We start from the raw sequence: 23,395 nt of genomic DNA, 5'->3' as shown, positions 1-23,395 counted from the left end.
GAAGGTTAGAGTCAAACATGACTCCGAGGTTACGGACAGAATCCACCGCCACCACATTGCCCAAGGAGGAAGAAGGCCAAAGGGCAGTCAGTAAAGGACGCGGAACGCGGTCCGAGGAACAGTAGAGTACCTCGGTCTTGGAGCTGTTAAACTGGAGGGAGTTGTGTTTCAACCAGTCGGCAGTGGCAGTCATACAGCGATGAAATGCATAATGGCATAATGATTTTATTTGCTCTCTGGACTACCTTCTGGTAGCCCCTCATGGGCTTTTTGTCACAAGTCTGTGCCTGATTTGGTTAACCCCATGGTTTCTTCCAGATTTTCTTTTTTCTTTTAGGATGGCTAAATGTGAATGAACCAACTTGTTAGAGGGCTTGGAAGGTGGCTGGGAATTTCTGGATCATAGCATTTCTACTGTGTCAAGGGAAATAGTGATTTTGAAATTAACTAATTAGAGATTTCCGTTCTGCATCAAACACTGCTGGGCAGTGTAGTCTGAAGCCTAGAAACAAATTATGGATACCTGCTTAAAGTTACTTTTAGCTATAATCACAAGTAAAGTGACCAACTTGTGAACAAGTGTAACAGCAAACAAATGAATGACAGAATGCTTGCAATACAAACATTCTAACCCAGTCAAAGATCTGGGTTAAATCCATCGTTCTTTTGCCCACTACGCCACCCCAGATAGGACATAGCCATATGCAAATGAATCTTGACGCTGTGCCTCATGGGAACAGTCCAGACCGAACTGCCATGCCAGGTCCTCCCTGGACCTGAAACAAGCAACCTGGGACCGGTTTCAGGGTATGTCACCCTTCTTCAGCCAGGCTAGCTTGAATCCAGAGGCACAGTGAGCAAGGGACCCACGTCTGGGCATACCCATCCCACTTAAGACGAAAGTGGTACAGCAAACAAATGATGGACGGAATGATGACAATGCAATCATTTTCCACCAGTCAAAAGATCTGGGTTAAATCCATCATTCTTTTGCCCACTACGCCACCCCAGTTTGGACCCAGCCATACGCAAATCAGTCTTGACCCTGTGCCTCATGGGAACAGTCCAGACCGAACTGCCAGGCCAGGTTCTCCCTGGACCGGACACCAGCATCCTGGGACCGGTTTCAGGGTATGTCACCCTTCTTCTGCCAGGCTAGCTTGCATCCACTGTAAAAAGATCTGGGTTAAATCCATCGTTCTTTTGCCCACTACGCCACCCCAGTTTGGACCCAGCCATACGCAAATCAGACTTGACCCTGTACCTCATAGGAATAGTCCAGACCGAACTGCCAGGCACAGTGGGCAAAAGAAAAATGGATTTAACCCATATCTTTTGACCGGGGGAGAATGTTTGCATTGTCAACATTCCGTCCATCATTTGTTTGATGTAACACTTTTCGCCCTAAGTGGGATGGGTATGCCCATACATGGGCCCCTTGATCACTGTGCCACTGGATTCAAGCTAGCCTGGCTAAAGAAGGGTGACATACCCTGAAACCGGTCCCAGGATGCTTGTTTCCGGTCCAGGGAGGACCTGGCCTGGCAGTTTGTTCTTGACTGTTCCTATGGGGCACAGGATCAAGACTGATTTGCATATAGCTGTGTCTAAACTGGGGTGGCATAGTGGGCAAAAGAACAATGGATTTAACCCAGAACTTTTGACTAGGGCAGAATGTTTGCATTGTCAGCATTCCGTCCATCATTTATTTGCTGTAACACTTTTCGCCCTAAGTGGGATGCCCAGACGTGGGCCCCTTGCTCACTGTGCCACTGGATTCAAGCTAGCCTGGCCAAAGAATAATAATAATAATAATCCACATTTGTAAAGCGCACAATCACCTGTAAGGGTCTCTAGGCACTGGGGGCTGGCGGGAAGATTAAGCAAGCTATTGCCCAGAGTCATATGGTGCTGGGCTAATCTGCTGCCGGTGATCGAACCGTGATCCCCAGATTCCGGAGTCAGTCGCCCTAACCGCGGCGCCACACCTCCTCCTGGGGTTACATACCCTGAAACCGGTCCCAGGATGCTTGTTTCCGGTCCAGGGATGATCTGGCCTGGCAGTTAGGTCTGGACTGTGCACGTGGGGTGCAGGGTCAAGACTGATTTGCATATGGCTGGGTCCAAACTGGGGTGACATAGTGGGCAAAAGAGCAAATCATTTAACCCAGATCTTTTGACTGGGGGAATATGTTTGCATTGTCAACATTCCGTCCATCATTTGTTTGCTGTAAAACTTTTCGCCCTAAGTGGGATGGGTATGCCCAGACGTGGGTCCCTTGCTCACTGTGCCACCGTATTCAAGCTAGCCTGGCTGAAGAAGGGTGACATACTGTGAAACCAGTCCCAGGTTGCTTGTTTCTGGGCAAAGGAGGACCTGACCTGGCAGTTCGGTCTGGACTGTTCCCATGGGGTCAGGATCAAGACTGATTTGCATATGGCTGGGTCTAAACTGGGGTGGCGTAATGAGCAAAGGAACAATTGATTTAACCAAGATCTTTTGACTGGGGGAGAATGTTTGCATTGTCAGCATTCCGTCAAACATTTGTTTGCTGCAACTTGTGAACAAAGCAGGAGCTGAACGTAGTAACATTATCTAAGCTGTCAAGTCTGTGAATACCAAGTCCAGAATATGCCCTGCCGCCTGAGCTTAAGAGATCAATTGGGAAATTCTAGTTACTGAATTATCAATGATTTCTACGGTCTGTTTATTATGTGGTACAACTAGTATGAGGTTAAAATTTCCTAGTAGCAGGATTTTCTATAACAGGGCAAAACAACCATAGTCACAGCTATAATTCCCTGAAGGAGTGAGGGGTATGTTGGGCTTCTAGGTAAACTACAGCGGTAATGATAGAAAATTTGGACATGTGGTGAGCCATTATGGCAGACTGTCGAAGAAAGAGTTCTGTGTTTTATTTAATAGCTGCTGGGGAGTTAGCCACCAAGGTGGATCAAAGCAACAAATGTATGCCCGTAGAGCATTTGGCATATGGGTATGCATTGATAAGGCCACTTTTAAAGATAAACACAAAGTCTGAGTGACTTACTACAAAACAATCATCAGTAAAGTCTCCAAAAGAAGCAGGACATTCTTCCAGTCAAGTCAAGACGAACAATGTGACGACCAAGACAAGATCTACCACACACCCTCTCTAAGGACATGCACCAGACACAAAGTAATCAATTACTTCTTCAATGATAGAGTGTCAAAGTCTGACAGCATATTGCCAGCTCAGCTGCACCTGATATCACTGCACAGATCCCATTATATCTAGATGGACTACATTCAGGTTAATTTGGCCAGGTGGCTATATAACTTTCAGGCAATGTCATCTCACTATTAACAGTGAAGGAGAACACAGGGAACATCCAGGTCTATTGAACTTCAACATATAACCTCAAATGTAAGGGAAGTCATGTTGCATTTTTTGCAAGAATCACACATAACAGAACTGGAAGCCATGTCCCTTAAGAAGTGTTGGAGAGGCCAAGTCTTTTTCACAAACGTCTTGTTTTTTTCATGAGGCATACTAATTTGCATCAATGTGGGCATCCTGGATAAGGATGGTAGATACGGACTGATAAAAAGGCAGACTAGATGGTATCTATGCCCCCAATTTATGTCAAGCCATCTTCCTTAACGCCTATCATACATACTAGCCCTATGGGGTGGCGTCCCATGGCTACTTGGGGAGGCTTTAGTTGTTGGATGTGAATTTTGACAGGTCATTTCTTCCAACTTCACAAGCACCCAATTCACATAATAGTTAGCAAACTGGTTGAATCAATGGCCCCTAATAGATATTTCGTGCAAACACAACCACGGGATAAGGGTCTATTCTTTCTAATCTCCACAACATGACAGCAATGCCGGACTCAACCAGATAGTATGTTCCACAACACTAATCCCTTCTATCATCCAGACAGAGTATCTGGGCAGAGTCCTTTCTGACAAATAACCCACTATGGTTAGGCATTAGCTTAGGAATAATACATTCTCCAATGCTTGGTGCTTGCAACCTAGCCCTCTAGAGAACCAGGTATTCCACAAGTCACTTCACCAAAAGATTGACACATACGTTGAGATCAATCAGGGCACTGCCTTCTTCTGCACAAATGGAATGGAAAGCATTTAAACTTACTATCCGTGGACACTACACTAACGCAGTAGTGGGCACTAGATGAACCCTGGACTGGAAGAGCTAGAAAACTCCATACTATACATAGAAAGGCAAGCTGTGGCTGAGGTACCACGTGCCAGTGCCCTCACTGAACACCGAAGCACACAGCAAACATGCAGAACGTCTCAAATGCCTCCCCTCTTTGTCCTTGCAGATGCTACTAGGGTGTGGCATGACAGTATGGATTGCAATATTACTTTCGTGGACAGTATACACTAGCTATTACTTTATGCCTATTGCTAAAGTATCATGCCTAAAGGTCAAATGGCAAAAATTCCCCTTCTCCCAAGTGTCTCTGAGATTAGCTTGGATATTGGTGGAGGGATGCTGCTTTAGTAAAACAGATTGTTTAACACTTTGGGGATATGAATCTACCACTGCAAACAAGATTGATTTGATGGCAACATCACTAAAGCATTGTCAAGGCTCCATAGCCAAGTGACCATTTCTGAGACAATGCCACTTTTTGTAAAGGGTTGCACCGTCTTTACCAAAATAGTCATGCTTCTCAGACTATCACATTATTTCACAGACCTGTAACTATATCTACCAGCACAGTTTTTTCATACCCTGGATACCTTGCTGGGAGAGCTTATCTGAGGAAGCAGGTGCAGCAGGGAGGAAGCAGGTGCAGCAGGGAGGCACTGGCAAAGATGAGACTCCCTACAGACAAAGGAGGCCTTGGAGCCTTTAATTTAGAACCCTACTATCTTGAAGCCCAGCTGCAATGGGTATGCCGCTGGATGACCAACAGCTACCTAGATGACACTGCCTCAGATGAGGCTCCATGGTGACTTGTGTAAATACTACAACATTTTAGTCCATCATGGCGAACATTTCCCCACATCCTCAATTGCTGCACAAAGCGCACCATTGCTTTAAAAAAGCTTGCAAATAATGGCTCAAATTATCCCATATGTTCCAGCTGTTCCTCGGCTGGGTCTATCGAGGAACAAGAATTTCCAGATGTCCCTGGACTTGACTTTTCGAAACATCACTGGGGTCCAGAGTTTGGGCGACTTTGTCCATGAAGAACTACTATTGTCCTTTGATGATTTAAAATAGCAATGTGATATTCACAAGTGCCACTTTATAGTGTTTAAAGTACCAACACACTCCCTACACACCTACTGAAACATAGTGTCTGATTCTGAAGAACAACAAACTCATACTGTCATACAAAATCTCCACATCATGGTAATCAGACGTTGACTCATTTGCTGGTTGACCAATCACTGGGTGAACACACATATAAATCATCCTTAATAATCCTCTGCGATAGATGGGACACAGAAAGGGACACTGTGTTCCATGACAATCAGTGGGCAAGAATATTGGCTTTACCCTCAGAAGTGTCTAGAAATGCTAGGTTTACATTTATGCAATTTAACATTCTCCACAGGGTCTACTTCTCCCCAGCCAACTTCAAAACATTTTTTCTGGGAGCCAACACATGTTGCTCACATTGTGGTTCTGGAGAAGGTGACATGATGCACATGCTGTTGTCCTGCCTGTCCCTATACCATTACTGGCCTTCAATCGCATCTCAACTCACACAGACCACAGCGTATACTACCATAAATACTTTGGAGGTATGCGCACTGGGTACATTTCAATGCACAGATAAAAACAAACTAACAGCTAGATTTCTAGACTTTTTTTAACTGCTCACAAAACAAGTGGTTACCCAGTGTTGGAAAGCCAACTCCCCCCCCACGTATATCTGATGGAGACAGTCTTTGATCAGAAGGGGCAAAGTGGACAGCAAGGTGCTCAGAAGAGAAGAAGCCTGAGGAACTTGCAAACATATTTTATCTCAGGGGTGGGGTGCACTTCTGATTAATTTCCAGGCCGCAAATCACACTGAGACCCTCCCGCCTTAGTCACACAACCGACATTAAGTCAAATAACGATACACTCTTCAGATAACATTAAACAAATAGGCAGTCATTATCTATATGGTCTTGGTGGCCTTTGTGCCAACCGTCAAACAGAATTTGCATAGCTTTCACCAACAACAGCTGCCCTTCCTCCTCAAGCTGACAAGAATTAAGTCTACTGCACACCTCGCGTCATGGCAATATAATGTTTGCTGTAGCGTTAATTTTGTGATAATGTCAACCATAATCAGCTGTAGTGTGCAAACGCCTCTAACCCACCAAGTTCACTGTTAACTGTTAATAATTTGTTCTCATAAGTACAAAGATGTCCTAATTGCAAGGAAGGCTACACAAGCATTTTGAAATGGTGACAGATATTGTGAGATTATAGGCTATCTAGATGGAGACGGCCCACAACTTTTAATATGACATCTTAATAACTATGTAACTACTGGTCATTCACAAACTTTCCAATTCTAGGAAAGGAAAGATCACTGAGATGGGCAGTGCAAAACAGCATCACAAGAATGAGTAAATAAAGTTGACTAACGTCCTGCAAGACCACCAGTCCAAACTGTGATCAAAGTGCAGAATGAAGACATGCACCAAACAATTGGAGGATAGTGGTCTTGTCCTGTTCGACCTCTTGGCACTCTTCAAAGCCATTGCTAACTAAGCCCTGCCTGACACCTTTACAAACCCAATTGGATTTTTCAGACTGGAAATAAGAATATTCAAGACGGAGAAGATAGGATTCCAAGCCTTTTCTTTTTATATTGCAAAGGTATGGATCTCTATCCTAGTTCGGATCGTAAAGGCAAGGCACCTTTCTTTCTCCAATTATGGAAAGAAATGAAGACATTCGTCTTCATGCAAAACCTCATTACAACATAACCACACTACTGCTGGAGCCACTAAATGGTAACACTTCTTCCGAGCCCTGACATTTGCCACCCTCCTTCGCCTCTCCTCCCAGACCCCTCATTCTATTGTAACTTTCAAACTTACTTCCCCTTCCTATTCTGCACCTTAAATCCCTGTCTCCAACTGCAACACCCACCACCCATGTTCCTGTTGCTGTCCTCTCTCCTGTACCGTCTTCATCATTATATGGCAACCCTGCCTTCCTTGTCTTTCCTAAGTGATGCCAGTATTAACTTTTCCCCCTCTTCCCCACATGATTGTAAACCCTCCTTCTGGACAGCACCCCTTTGCTTTATTAGGTAGCCTTGAGCTGTTCAAATCACATACACACATTCCCAAGGTGCTAAAGTAGAGTTGTCAAGGCCAGGCTCCTGCACAGAATGTTGTCAAGATGAAAATGGCTTCATTGGGAAAGCAAATATTTGGTGGAGAATTATGAATGAACATTTCTTAAATTTCCTAAATGGATAACAGTTAATTTGGAGCACTAAATGTTTGGCAGCACAACCAATCAAAATGAACCAAAGGCTACCTAAGTGATGAAGAAACTTGAATCATCAAGTATAAACGGGAGAAGCAAGATGATAATGAACATTGTTCCATAATCCCCGCCTGTATGTGAGATATTTTTAAGCCAAATAATGCACGTTCATAAACTAGTCTCATGTAGTGCCTTGTCTTGTGTGCCTGATATTTTGGCTGGAGGTTGATCATACACAAACTCAGAGAAGATTCATCATCATACTGATCATCATCTATTTGATAGGATCTGATGACCTGAAAAGGTGTTGGAATAACAATCACGCAACACTACAGTGTGAGCTCCGCCAGATAAAATTATTTTATCTCTATAATGATGAAACATGAACCTTACAACGTATTTCAATATTGCTAATCCTACGAAACAAGCTATTATATAATCATAGCAATACAGATCAATCTTTGGTATTATTTAGTGTATTTTAGTATCGCGCACAGCTACCCCAACGGGGTGTCCCGGCGCTCCTGAGTGATTACATGCTGACTAAGATGTTTATTAGAGAGACAGAAGATCAGCAGAACAGGTAAGTTTTTAGGGCTCTCCGGAAGGGTTGTTCATCCTTGATCAGCCGGATGGCATTTGGTAGCTTATTCCAGAGGGCCGAGGTCAACACTGGGAAAGTTTTCCCGCCTGAGTGAGTTTTCCTGAATCTGGGAACAGTAAGAAGATTTTTTGAGGAGGAGCGTAGAGTCCTGGTGTTTTTATAGGGGATCAAGCAGGTGGAGAGATAGGCAGAGCCCTTGCCTCGCAACGCCCGGTGAGCCAATACCAGAGCTTTGAATTCTGCCCTTTTGTGTAACGGTAGCCAGTGAAGGTCACGACGGTGAGGAGCGATGTGCTCACGTAAGGGAATACCACCAACCAGTCGCACCGCAGCGTTCTGGACTGTCTGGAGGCGATGACAAAGACCCACAGACAGACCAGTGTAAAGGCCGTTGGCGTAGTCGAGGTGCAAAGTAATTAACGCCTGTACTACAATCTTCCTGGTGTTACTGGGCAGAAAATGGATGAACTTTTTTATCATTCTGATCTTGGCGAGGCATGCTGCGGAGACTGTATGAACTTGATGGTGGAATGTGAGGTTGGAGTTCCATCTAACTCCTAAATTTTTCACAGAGTCTTTAGGTAAAGGGGGGCACTCAAATCGAGACGACACCAGATGTTAGGGTCAAGTGGAGTTGGCTGGTGGAAAAAGAGAACCTCCGTTTTTCCTGCATTCAGCCTTAGGAAATTATTGTCCATCCACTGGGCAATTGTGCGGAGGCAGTTTTTTAGGGGGTCAAAGGTTGTGGGGGTGATACTGCTAAATGAAAACAAAAGCTGGATATCATCAGCGTAAGAGGTGACCTTTATACCAGTTTGGGCGATGATATCAAAAAGGGGTGAAAAATAAACATTAAATAGAAGAGGGCTGAGCGAGGAGCCCTGAGAGACTCCCCACCGAAGAGGGCGACTTTCTGAAGTGAATGGGGGAGTGAACACTGCCTGGGTCCGGTTGGACAAGAAAGACGAAATCCACTTTAAGACCGTGCCCTGGATACCCTTCATTGGAGGCGTTCAAGGAGGAGGGGGTGGGAGACGGTGTCGAATGCTGCTGACAAGTCCAGCAGCACCAACACCGCTCTTGATCCCTCGTCCATCCTCCATCGTACTGTGTCTGACATCTCGATTAGTGCCGACTCAGTACTGTATCCTGGCCTAAAGCCATGCTGAGAATCATGGAAAGCACCTGATGTTTCTAGAAAACCCGCTAATTGTTGTTGAGCGAGTCTTTCGAGTACTTTAGCAGGGGCTGGTAGCAAGGAAATTGGCCTATAGTTGGAAGGCTCATTTGGGTCGGCACTAGCTTTCTTAATTATAGGAACAAGTCGTGCTCGTTTCCAGGAGTCTGGGAATGCTCCCAACTGTAAGGAATCATTCCAGATCCCATTCAGAGTGGGGTTAAGAATGGGGGCTAAGGACTTATATTGTTTAGCAGGCCATGGGTCTAGAGGAGAGCCGGATTTGCTTTTTAGAAGTTCCATAAGAGATTGTTCCAAAGTAATCTCTGCAAAGTCGGAGAACGTAGACTCTGGGCCTAGGGCAGGGGGGCTGATGGAGCTTTTATTTACATGGGTATTGCTAGGGAAGGAATCATAGATGGTGGCTATTTTGTTCTCGAAAAAACCAGAAAGGTTGTCACAAAGAATCTGTGACACCACTGGAGGTCGTTTTAAAGCTAGGGGATCCGTAAAAGATCTGACTGTCTCAAATATTTCCCTAGATGAACCTTGGGAGCGATTAATTTTTTCTTCCAGAAAAATTCTTTTATGTTCGATGATCTTCTTCCTGTAGTTTTTTAAAACAGATTTATAAAGAGTTTTGCGGTCAGGTGAGAAGGTGATTCTCCAACGTCTCTCAAGGCGTTTACATTCCGATTTAAGCTTTCGAAGATCATTAGAGTACCATGGGGCCGATGGGGCAGAGCGATAGGTTTTTACGGGCCTGACTGGAGCAATAAGGTCGATTACCGAGGTGATCCGATCATTAAAGTTAGTCAGGCGAGTATCGAGATCTGACTTGTGTCTGAAAGATCAATAGATTGAAGATGAGAAACTAGGCTGTCAGGAGAGATCTTGCTCCAATTTCTGCCCTGTTGTCTGACCGGGCAGATATGCCGATTTATACAGTGGCAAGAAAATGAGAAAGGGACAAGCAAGTGATCCGACCAGATTACTGGAACAGGATCAAGAGCGGCTAAGCCGTCCAGGTTGGTACAAATTCAATCGAGGGTGTGGCCCGCTTTATGAGTAGGGCGACTAATAAGTTGGTTCAGTCCGCCATCTGCTAAAGTGGACAGAAAATTAAGGGAGGTAATGTCCAAGGTATTATCAACATGGAGAATAAAATCCCCAAGGAGAGTGAAATTGGCATATCGCAGTGAGGCTTGTAAAACGTAATCTAGAAATGCAGGGAGATGGGATAATTTAGAGTTGGGGGGTCGATAAGCCAAGAGACCAGAAAAGGTAAAATTAGGCGAAATTTTAATACAAAAAGGGAGCGCTTCAATGCATTCCAGTTGGTTATAGGGAAAAGAAGAAATGGTCCAATGGGCTCTGTGTATAATGGCCACTCCGCCCCCAGGATATGGGCTCTGTCTATTAGCACATAATATGCTGTAACCCGAAGGAATAGCTAAGTGTAACGCAGGGTTAGTATCACCTCCTAACCACGTCTCGGTGAGAAACAACAGATCCCATTTGTCCTCTTCCAGGGTGTGGAATACATCAAGAGAATGTTTTTACTAAGGACCGACAATTTAGCAGGCCAGCTTTTAATCGTGCCTGAAACAGGGTTTTCTGCAGGAAAAGGCAGTTATGCTTTACGTCGCCGAGTTGATCTGAGGAGCATTTTATGAGGGGAAAAAGGGGGTTGACAGCTATACGTGTAATTGGTGGTAAAATACAATGTCGAGGCCGGAGGGATTTAAGCGTGGCACTGTCGTAGGTCAAAAGGGAGGGAATGCTATGCATAGCAGTACCTGCGTCTGTGGTCGCTGTCTGGTCGCGGACGGGCGCAGACGGGCAGGACTCTGGCGCGACTCCGGCGCAGGTCCGGCGCGTCCGCTGATCACGTCCGCTGCGTGGAGGCATAGTCTTCCGATTTTATAGTGGCCAATCGGGTGCCTTCAAAGGCTACCCCACTCCAAGATGGCCGCGGGAGTAAATCCGATCACCCAAGACAGCGCTAACTCAGCGTTAAGATCGGCTGAGGTGAGTGAGAGTCTTGGTGACGGTGGAAACAATGTTCTAACCAGCGAGCAGCAAGGGGGGCGAGGGGAAAATGACACCACCGCTTTCTAGTCAAGCGGAGGGAATAACATGTAAATACAACTAAGCTTCGTATTCAAGCTGAAACAAGTGAATTTAAAAAGCTGCAAGAACAGCTAGTAAAAGCGTGCAAATTAAAGATAACAAACACAAAATACAGCGACCTCCCGGCTCACGCCTCAAGAGGGAATGTCAGTCACAACAGGTGGTAGACTTAGCTACTATATTTTTTTAACTATAACAAGTATCAGTAGATTTATCAATAAGTGGCGTTTAGGATTTCTACTTTGAATGTCCCAAAAAGAAAGTCAAATTGAATATCAGTCAAATAATGATTGCATTTGACAGTTTAAAATCACTGGCAACTACATTTTTCAGTATTTTCTTTTGCACACGTTTTCACCAAGGCAGACTCTTGATTCTGCGTGATTAAAGCTGGTGTTTAGCTTCACAACACTGTTAATAGTTTAAAACTGTTCCAGGGTCAGAATTTAGAATTAATGACTACTGTTGTTATTCATTTTGGTACTGGCTAAGGTGAAAGCAAAGGCAAAAGAGAGCTTCAGATTTTTTGAGTTTTGACTGTAAGCCTACAAAATGCTGCTGGGAGTACCTTGTCTAGCAACCTAAACAGTCAAAAAAATTAACTTTATTTGGTTTATCACAACCTTAAAGTATACATATATAAAATGACTAAAAACAAGATAAAATTTGTGTTCTTAAAATTTACAATTCCTAAAAGAAGATTACCCGAGTTTAATCTGTTTCGCTTTTCGAGAGTAAAGTCTCTACCAGAGTCATGAATTTTACTCCACGGCATATAAGGATGTTCGATGATGCACCCAACCAGCTAGTGACCGCCTGCCTGAAGGTGCGAATTCTTAAAACATTTAGAACTGATTTCAACAAATATCTTCTTTCATTTTTTACTGTCTCGCACGTGCACATTAAATGGTACAAACTTTCTGTGTGGTACCCACAAAGGCGGCATGTCTTTTCTTGCTGCTTACTTTTCCAAGTTGGAATTAGGTCTTTTGAGCAATGATCACCCAGTCTATATGCCATGAATTTTATTTTTTGCGATAGCCGAATGTGAGCTTCAAGGTAAAATTGTGGTTTTAATCGTTTGTATGAATTGATTACGGACCAAGCATGACAGCGTTTGGCCAAAATCCTTTTGTCTTCTACCAAGGATAGTGACTTTGCATATAGTTTAAAAACTTTATTGAAAGATGTTCGTTCCAACTGGCTGTTCCAAACCTCCTCAATGTTTAGTGACTCCAGGGCGGTTCCCAAATAAGTGCCCCAAGTGTTTGGTTCTTTTTCATCATATTGTTTCTTGATTTCCAGCCAACATAGGTTGTTTAGTGATCCTATTTCTGATGCTCTAAGTTTCCAGCACCATTTTGCAAAGATAGCTTTCCTCTGGTAGACTTGATTTGTAAACCAAATTCCAGGCGTATTTGTGCTGGGGACGATCCTTTAAAAAGATTAAACACAGATTTATATACTCTGATCTGTAATTTATTTAGGATGTCGGTTTCTTTCCCGTGCCATATTTCCAACCCATACGACAAGGTAGGTAACAGTTGAGCTGCCATGACCTTTAGAAGATGGCCGTATGAGGGGCATTGAAGTTTCTTTTGGAGCAGTTTAAAGGCGAAGGTCAGCGATTGTGCTTTGGCTGTGATATCCCATTTTTGTTCCACCATGGACATGTTTCTGCACAGTTTAATACCCAAATATTTATATGTGGTTGTCTCCTCAATTTGGATATTCTTTGCATACCATCTAAAAGTTCCTTTGCTCGGGCCCGCCAGTCTCACGACCTTTGTTTTTTTATTGTTAAGTTCCAAACCTACTAGGTCGAAATACTCTGTTAATTTGTTTATGACCCTTTGTAGCCCTATCGGTGTGTGGCTTAAAACAACAATATCATCTGCGTATTGCAGTAACTGAATTGATTCGTTTGCCAGTTTCGGGGGGTGACCGTTGCCTGTAGCAGGTAACTGTTTAGGTCTGCTAGATACACATTAAATAGACTTGGAGAGAGCACACAGCCCTGTTTAAGGCCAATTCTTATGTTTGTTTGTTGTGATATCCTTCTCCCATCTCCAAGTTTTACTTTGGCCCATGTTTCGCTGTATAAGGCGATTATTATGTCTATTAGTTTCTGTGGGAGGCCCCAAGATTCTAGCTTTTTCCACAACCGGTCTCTTGGCACTCTGTCGAACGCAGATTTTAGATCGATGTAGCATGCCAGTAGTCCTGCCTTCTTTTTTTCTGCTCTTTCTATTAACAACGACAGAATGGAGAGATTTGTGGTGCATCCCATGCCTTCTCTAAAACCCGTTCTAGCAACCTAAACAGGAGAAAGACAGATGTCATTTAAAGGTACCCCTATTTTTTTATGATGAATGCCAGCCCACTGTTTAAATATTAGGGGGTCAGAGGGCTCCATTATCAATTCAGGAATGTGTCCTAAATTACCCAATGATGGGGAAATTTAGAATTCTAATTTTTTGATAAAAATAAATATATACCCTGCAAATGTGCTGATTTCTCGTTCTTCTGTTAGTGGTTTTTTACTCAGTCACACAACAATCAGCAAATATATTTGTTCACTGCACATGTTGACTCTAACGATGTCATTTATAAATACAACTGTGATGTACATCATGGAAGCATCTCATTTTAAATTTGATGAATGTGCTTTTTTTCTGCCTCTGGGGTTCAGCTAAAAATGTGAACGGTCGTGTTTATTACAAGGTATTTCTAAAATTGTAGGCTACTCCCACGCAGCAGCTGGAAGCATGAATCGTGTAAATGTTCTCAGGCACTGGAGACTATTTAAAAATGCACAAAGATTAAATAATTCAGTAGGGAGGTTAAATGTAAAGGCAATCTACCGGTTACTGCTCTCTTGACCAGCTAAACTCTGTGTGACTTAACATACACAGGTGCAGAAAAAAGTGGATTGCGGCTAGTGCCCACAGACCTAATGCAATTGAAGTTGAGGCCAAGAAACATTAATCATGCTCTCATGCCTCACTGACAACACTCATCACGTGTATGCCCCAAGCAATTTATGAGGTCTGGTGCAAAAATATTAGATACCTCAGAAGTGTTAATCCATATGTCTGTTGGCTCCCTCTGCATCCTTTAAATCTAGTATGCTGTGGTATTGTTTTCTAATTAAAGAATGTTTTTGTTGTTGTGTTTTTACAATTGACTTCAACCAATATTAGTTAAGCAGGAAAAAAGGAAGTTGTCATTGACATCCTACAAAAGTGTTTTAAAAAAGATATGGTACGAATTATTCTAACACACGGAACCAACAGTCTTTTTTACGGATCAAACAATCCTATCTAAAAACCTTGTAAAAGTGGTATAGCTGTGAGATGGACCATCTTGCCAAATAAATATTTACTCCCAGTTGTTTTCGGTACAACATTCATGACATAAGTCGCGGCCATTATGGTGGGATAGTTGACTATGATCTCTGACACCTTCACTACTCTCTCTGAAGTTAACAGTCACATGCCATATTAAACTGCTGCAGACAGGACGGGAAATGGGCTTGTCAATTATCAAACACAACAGCCAGGGCGACTGGAATGATGTGATAGTGCGGTTGCGGCATTTTTCACATAATTGTGGATCTGCGGCTATTGGCACGTAATCCATCATCTGACGGACACCTCTCGATTACTTATTACTATGTTTGGACGTTAAATCAAGGTGCAACCTATGCCCAGACAGTGTTAACATGTGTACAAATTACAAAATAATTAAGTAATACTATCAGAAAGTGTGCTGCATTATGCCGCATAATTTGACTTTTCTTGCTGCATAATTTAGTTGATCCTGATGCATATTTTGGCCCTCTCCTGCCACTTAATTCCAGTGGCCCTGACAATAACTAACACTTTAAAATAGGTCATTGGCGGTATCAGGACATGCAATTTCATGCATGTTGGCAATTAAAAATGGCCCCTTTCGGTTATGTCATCAGGATATGGTTCCATGTACACGTGCTCATATGAGTTAATTATTCTTTGACAGGAGTCACAAAACACGATTTTATATTCAATTAATACACTGATTCTATCAGTGCAGCATCATGGAACGTTCAAATTCTCTACACATGATTATCTTTCACATGTAGAGTCTCATGACAATTATCTGAAAAACGTGTTGAAAATTCAGATAGCTCAAACAGTTCTCAAACTAAAAGTAAATAATTTAGCGTATCTAGGCAAATAGTTGATAATACAAAACGAACGACATTCCTAACATCTGGAAAAGCATAAGGCAAGGCACTTATCTCGAGGATTACCTCGTGAACGAGGAAAATTAAGCAACATACAATTTCGTGATTGTAGTGAACGCTTGAGAAGGGAAGCACATCCAATTTAAAATATAAGAGCTGCAACTCTTGGAGAATAGTGTATGGTTATAATGGTTTGCATTGTGTATCCGTTAGGTATGATCAACAAAACAAAAACAAAAAAACAGTGCACGATAACGGCAAGGAAAGTTTAAGCCGTGATTCCTAACTCAAGTTATTCTTAAAATATTTGAGCATCCATGTACCGGTGCACAGTGTGATAACTGACTCTTTCACTGGAAAAAAATAAAACATAATCTAAATCTTTATAGGAGTAGTTTTATGGCCCTGCTTCAGTTACCTATTCAGTATACAACATTCAAGCTGGGATCGATCATGAAAATATGATCTTTGCCTCACATCATGTATTGGAGCCCTACAAAAAGAACATTGCACGTGCATTGTGCAACCGACAGTTCACACTAACATGAGAAGGGGAGAAATCAGGCAAACACTATTGTGAGCCCTTTTTAGGTCTCGCCTGAGCCAACGCATGCGCGGCATGGCAAGACATTTAGTAAACAGGGACAGGGCTTTTAAAAGTGCGACTGTGCGCTTTTTGCAGAGGCACCATATGACTTTCCTCTCGGTCGGCCAAGCGTGCGCACCTCACTTTAATGTCCCTCCCCCTCCCCCACCACAGACCGTGTCTCACTGCCTGTTTTAAAAAAAAAAATTACTTTGAGTGTGAGGCGTGCGTGGGGCCAATGCTTGTTGTTTTTGTGACCCCCATGGGACTGCTCACTGGATGCTATACTTCATGTCTCTTTATCCTATTTTTCAGGTTCTTTTCCCGTCCCTTTTTGTCCCATTGTCACCTTTTGCATGTCTTTCTCTTTCTCTGGGTGGAAGTTTAATGATCAAAAATGAAGTACGGAGCTCCAAAAATGAGTGCTCGTCTCCATCATCTTCAAAAATCAACCAGTGTGTGAGGTTGAACCAACTTCTGCAGTTCCTTTGAGTACAAGCTTCAGGAGCCATGTTTCCCTGTTAACATACTGTGTGATCTTGGTACGTCCTTTTTACTTCTTCCCTCTGCACCGAGTGGCACCCACAGATGCATGCTGGGGTTCTCTTTTTCACATACGCCGCTGCCAAAGCTTCATAAATCTATCCCAAATCCACATTGTTCCCGATCCTGTTTCCACCCTTTCATGCCTTCCGTCTTTCAATATGAGTGCAGGTGATTTTATCAGCTGCGTGTCCACATTGGTGGAACACGCAGCCTTCTGTGCAGATGTTTGGTCTCAGATCTCGCGAGTGTTGACATTAAGTAATTCCAGACACGTCATATACCGCCGGAGTCTACATACCGAGCTGGCCTGTTCATAAATCACCACTCTCTTTCAATGGGCTCCGCTGCCTGCCAAAAGTTGGCTGTGTTCAAAAATCTGAATTAAGCTTTATTTAGTGTGCAAATTACCTAAGCATTTCTCACATTTTTAATTTAAAACTTACATAAGTTATCCACGGGCTGTCCAAACGACTTTCACTTATTCACCTAGTTATGCAGCACAATATCCTTAGTGCAACAACATTAGCTGTTGCATGGCTAAACCTTGTACCTTATAAGTGTTTAGCCATGCAACAGTTGATGTTTTTGGACCAAACATATTGTGCTGCATAACTAAATACTTCTAAGACCCCAAAAGCGAGACCTATTGGCTATGCCAATACTTGTTAAACATCTCTTAAAGACAGGGCCCATCGCTGTCACTAAAATCCTCAGTTAACCAGATTCAATGTACCTAAAAATTTACCTGGCACATCAGAGTACCACATTAGATTATCACCGGGGCTACGCCTAATAATATTCTGCTGCAGTTACTCAACTGTTGACCATCACAACACTTTTTCATTTTTTTTAGTTCAAAATGCTTTATTAAGAAACAAACATTGCGTAAAACAGCTAAATAATGAAAGGTATACAATGATGAGACATAAAATGGTAATAATACAGTTATTTTTCAATTAGAAAAACCAAATTGGTCAAAAGGAATTACCAGACCAATACTAAATAGAACATATCTCAGAAACCTATAGAAAATACATGATTGCTATATAGAGCAAGTAGCATTTTATATATTTTGAACATTATTCATAGCGTCTCTTTCACAACATTTCAACCACTGAATAGCTGCACCAATTTCAGAAGAACAGCAAAATACACACTGCACTAATTGTCAAGCACTACCTCAATTGTAAAGTCCCGGAAGACTTTTAGGCAGAAAGTGCTACAATTTTGTCAAAATAATGTTCACAGCATCTTATGATCAGTGTTTTTTGTACATGAAAAGTCTTTTTCTTGGTATTCACTTTTTCTGCTGATTTACACTGTGTCTTTCGTCCTTTGTGCGCTGTGGTAATGCCCTTCATGACAGTGTAACAAACTTTTTTGGACTCGCCTATCAGACATAACAAACTGTTTGCTAAAATACGTATTGTCAGCTTAGAGTGAGATTAAGACTCGCCTATTGCTTGCAATTGGTTGGCTTTACTGTCACTTATTTGTTTACTTTCTATTCATGTGTTTATGTGGGCTTCTTTCCTCTTCTTGTGTTTATCCCTGCACTGGAGCATGTCTTTATTACTGGTGTCCTTCCACTGCTTGCTCTGCATTACTGGTGTCCTCCCACTGCTTATTTTTCGAGCACTACTTTTTTCTTTTTGGTTAAGCACTTCATGAGGCTAGATGTGTTTAACAGCTGTCTCCCTCTTTACTGCTCTTCTCACTTCCGCTATGCTCAGTGTTGCTCTCCCTCGCTTGTGTGCCATCCTCCTTTATGATGCACGCACCCTCATGTGCATATCTTCTCCATTGATTCCTTACCCATGCATTTCTGTCCCTCAGCTCCATGTTGCCCTCTCTCACCTGTTTGCTTCTCTTTGCCCCATTCTTCATGTTACTCTTTCTACGTGTGGCGTACTTCTTTCCGCACCTACCATGTTGCTTCCCCCTGCCCATGACCTCAGTGTTGCTTTCCCCCACCATTTGTGTTGCATCTGCTCACCAGGCTCTCGGAGTTACTTCTCTGCCATGTGCTGTACTTTGCTCCAATCCGTTTAAAATTACAGTGGCACTTGTGTGACAAATGATTGACTTTACACCTAAGGCACTTGTCTGGTACGAGACTGACTTTTCCCAAACCCACCACATTTTTCAGGGACAGTCTCACGTCACTGACACTGATCCATGTATACTGGCATTAAGTAGCTGACCTGGCACTCAACTTCAGAGACATAGCATTAATGTATGACTCATTTCTTAATCCTCCTATCAGTTCAAGGAGCCTAGAATGAAATGTGACTTATTGTGTCACATCATATTTGCTTTCCATTCTAGCAGTACTAACCTGACATGTAACTGGCACATCCCATCCCGATGGCTTTTTAAAAAAACTCCTACTTATTGGGCACGTTGATCATGTTAGACAGCACTAGAATAATGTTTATGTGTCATTGCTCTTAACAGTGTTGTATGCAGTCCTTGCTAGCAAGCGGCCCTGCAAATCTAGCACAAACTGTGTGAAATGCCAATATATAACGTTATAGAAATGTATTAAAATATTCTACAAATCTTCTTGGAATGGGTTCTCCTTCCTGATATTCCAGATATCTTCTATTGATGCGTTATACTAGAAATGCGGCGCAGAGCCATGCACAATTATGCGAGCACCATTTTTTATTTCATTAACTAATCGGTCAATAAACAAATAGTTTTTTAGAAAGCGCTACTTTCTCTTTTTTTTCTATTTACTAATCCAACTTGGATCAGCAATTTAAAAATAAGCGCCAATGTCATTTTGAAGGTGTGCATGCCTACAAAATTATGTGGTTGTGTGCATAATAGTGCAGTTTTTGTTAGTTTTCTTTAGCTATGATGCACAGCATAAAGGCCAGATCTCTTGGCTTTGCCAATGCTTGTTGCATCTGTGTCCATCAGTAGCTGGAGGTAAATAGAATGGAAGTTTCCATCCCTGCCACAGATTTTAATGTAACACAATAGAACATTCCGTTTTACAAAGTGCTGGAAGCCCCTATGTCAGTGTCAAAGAAAAGAATGTTGGCCAGAAACCAAGGCCATGCTTTCAAATTGCAGCTTGGCAGGGTTTTAAATAATAACAAGTAGTTAATTCGCTCAAAAGGGTGGAACATCTTACCTTTTGCGATCAGCACTCCTGGGTCTAATGTAGACTGAACTTTTAGTTTCACTTTCTTGCATGCTTGAGAAAGCGAACACAATACCTAAAGAGAGAGAAAAGACAGACCGGTGTCAAGTAACATTTACTTTTCATACCTCATTGACTTAATAAATCACAACAGCAAGGGATCTGAGAAACAACATGGTGCTTAGATGGAAGGCGAACATGTTGGCACCACTGAGGGTTCTACTCCTCAGAGAGTGCTGCAAACTGGGTGCCTCAAGTGTACATCTGAAAGTAGGCCTTGAGCACCCCTAGCCATTGGCAGCGTGACGCTAATACGCTAAAACGAATTTCGTAGCGCGCACTGCATCGCATTTTGCGATGCAAGGCGCGATACCAAATTCGTTTTATTAATTAAATTGTTTACTTACCTGCAATTATCCATATGCCGGTTTTTAGCACCCTCCACCCCGCCCCTCCCCCTCCCTGCCTCCCTGCCCCACCGTAACTCCCTCCACGGGCCGTGGCTGTCCGCAGCACTCCCTCAGCGAGCCGCCACTGGTGGACAGTCAACGATTGACTAATCATCTTGCAGATCAGAGGGCTATTAGTGAAGTCAATAATATCCTTATCATTCCTGCAGGATAAGGGTGTAATGGCTGATCATCTACTCCTTGAGAGCCAGGCTTCTATAGTAGTTGCAGACACTGGCTCGTTTATTGTAGGTGGGGTGGAGGTGTAGAGTACTAACCTATGTATGGAGCTTCTTGAATTCTATTCCTTTGCTCAACTTTGTTTAGGAATAACTGTTCCAAGTGTCCTGTAATTTCCTCGAAATGGAATATTTTGCTGTTCATGCATCCAGGTTGGGTGAGGTTCCTATAATCGTTGGATAGCTCTGCCACTCCTTGAACCTGAGCATCATAAGCTTTCTTTTACTTTCTAATTTACGCAAGACAAAGTTGAATACTACTGCAGAGCAATTAACTGCCTCCAGATTTCCTATATTTCTCTCTGGCCACCTACGTGTTTGTCACACTTTCCTGATAGAAGTTGTTGGCTATCTATTTCACAGCATTTCTCTTGCTTTCAAGAATGACTGCCAGAACATTACATTTATAACTTGAGGCATTATAAAAGGTATCTAGACAGATTTATGATGGTTCCTTCATTTTTGCCTTATTGCCTCACTATTCCCCTGTTGCTGGATAATAGTCCGGCCCACGTTTGATAACTTTCGTAGCAGGTTCTGCACTTCATGCAGGGTTGAATGTTTTACCCTTCATTAGTACAGCTCTTAATGTGAGAGAGAAAGCAATTTATAGTCGGAACAGATATGGCCGGCCATGTCAGAGAATCCAGTTTATCTGGTATGCTAGAAAGTGAGTAAAGCAACAATATGTTAATGAAATTTAGACGATCCAAGATTGCATTCATTAGTTTTGATCAAAAAGATCATCTCAACATACTCCCCAACCAATCAGGGCCTCACATAAATCAGACACTACTTGGCCCACCCTATGAGTTGCCAATTTTTCAGCAAATGAGCCATCTGACTATTGATTGCCCTTATCATCAAGATATGTTTGGACCCATTTCATCCATTATCATCACCCCCCAGAAGGGCTAGTTTAAAGGAATTGTGGCCAAGAGGAACCCACCTTGTTACTCTCTTGAATCACTTATTCTCATTTTGTCAATCTAACTCCTAAACAATATTAGGTTCCTGTTTGCCGGAGTACTATAATTATTCTCCGCCATGATTTACCACCTTGCAGCAATATGCAAAGTCAGCCTGCATCGTCTTCCCCAAAAATAGCACAGACAGGTATACGGGTAGGTACTGACTATCTCAGCGACTCCTACATATGCCAATTGTACCAATGAATATGATAAGGGAAACAGTGAATTTCTCTTTTCCCAGCACACATTTGCACATTGCAGACTATTTTTAATACCCAGGAAATTGCCCGAAGATTTTCTACCTATGCCAAAGTTGTCAGATAGAAACAAATTGTGTACAAACATGAAGAAGTGATTGCTTTGTCACAGTGGCAGATATTAGCATAGACCAACACCACTACAGTCAGTGACTGATTTGGTATTTAATGTTAACAGCACTTCAGCTGTGCTACAGGCTGGGTTGGAGTAGATGACACCTGAACAGGGAGGCTTCACAGTGAACGCATCAGGTATCTGCATTTGGGTGTCTACACACTGCACAAGAGGCCTTAGATAAGATGAGTGAGGGCACAGACAGCCTGACACTGGACACAGATGTGATGGGGCTTGGTGTGGGGGAGGTGATCAATTGACGTCAGGACTTCCAGGTGGGTAGACATATTTGCCAGGGATGAAATATACACCACATATTTCTATTGCCTTGCTCTATAAACGTTCCAGGAAAATTCATAATAATTACAAAGAAAAGAGTTTAATGTAACTTCTCAATATTTTTGGCATTGATCTACGAAAATATTTCTACAGCTTGTCATATATATTTTGTCTAATGAGAAAAAAACTATCATAGTAGGAGCTGTATCTGGTGTACACAAAGGGAATTCACTGACTAGAATAAACGTGAAGCAATCCTGATTTACAGAACAAAGACCTGGATTGTTTTGTCTGCGCAAAAACGTTTGTGAATTGTAATCTTTGCGCTCACACTTGCATTGTTCCTGATGCCAAATGTTCCCAAATTCCGAGAATCAAGGTGACACACATCCTGCTGATTCGTGACTTTATTGATGCTCCGTCCATCACCACCCCCTTTAGCACCACTTTGTTCGCCATAACTTGGCAGGGTATGCTCAGACGTGAGTCCCTTGCTCACTTTACCACTGGATTCAAGCAAGCCGGGCTGAAGACGGTTGAAATGCCAGAAACTGGTCTTCGAAAGCTTGTTTCCGGTCCAGGGAAGGCATGGCTTTGCAGTTCGGGCTGGACTGTTCCCATGAGACACAGGGTCAGACTGATTTGCATATGGCCATGTCTGAACTGGGGTGGCAGAGTGGGCTAAAGAACGGTGATGGATTAAAACCAGATCTGTTGACTGGGTGTGAGTGTTTGATTGGTTTAGATGCTCCGTCCATCACCACCCCCTTTTGTACCACTTTGTTCGCCATAAGTTGGCAGGGTATGCTCAGACGTGAGTCCCTTGCTCACTTTGCCACTGGAATCAAGCAAGCCGGGCTGAAGATGGCTGAAATGCCAGAAACCGGTCCTCGGAAGCTTGTTTCCGGTCCAGGGAAGGCATCGCTTGGCAGTTTGGGCTGGACTGTTCCCATGAGGCTCAGGGTCAGACTGATTTGCATATGGCCATGTCTAAACTGGGGTGGTAGAGTGGGCTAAAGAACGGTGATGGATTAAACCCAGATCTGTTGACTGGGTGTGAGTGTTTGATTGGTTCAGATGCTCCGTCCATCACCACCCCCTTTTGTACCACTTTATTGATACAAGTAGCACAGAATGAAGGAAGGACTTTAACCACCAATCAGGCAGTAGCTATAGTGGCACAGGGGG

At 42.9% G+C, this 23,395-nt stretch overlaps 1 protein-coding gene across 1 annotated transcript in view; it reads right to left on the bottom strand.

Annotated features, from left to right (window-relative positions):
• LOC144828843 (desmocollin-2-like) overlaps positions 1-23,395 on the bottom strand; it is a 144,865-nt gene that overhangs the window by 105,561 nt on the left and 15,909 nt on the right. The window contains exon 2 of the mRNA XM_078687380.1: positions 19,889-19,973. Coding sequence (XP_078543506.1) covers positions 19,889-19,973 — 85 coding nt within the window. The remainder of the gene's footprint in view (positions 1-19,888; positions 19,974-23,395) is intronic.

This window comes from Lissotriton helveticus, chromosome 4_1, assembly GCF_964261635.1.
Source record: "Lissotriton helveticus chromosome 4_1, aLisHel1.1, whole genome shotgun sequence".
Classification (NCBI taxonomy): domain Eukaryota; kingdom Metazoa; phylum Chordata; class Amphibia; order Caudata; family Salamandridae; genus Lissotriton; species Lissotriton helveticus.
This window is presented reverse-complemented; position numbering and strand designations above follow the sequence as displayed.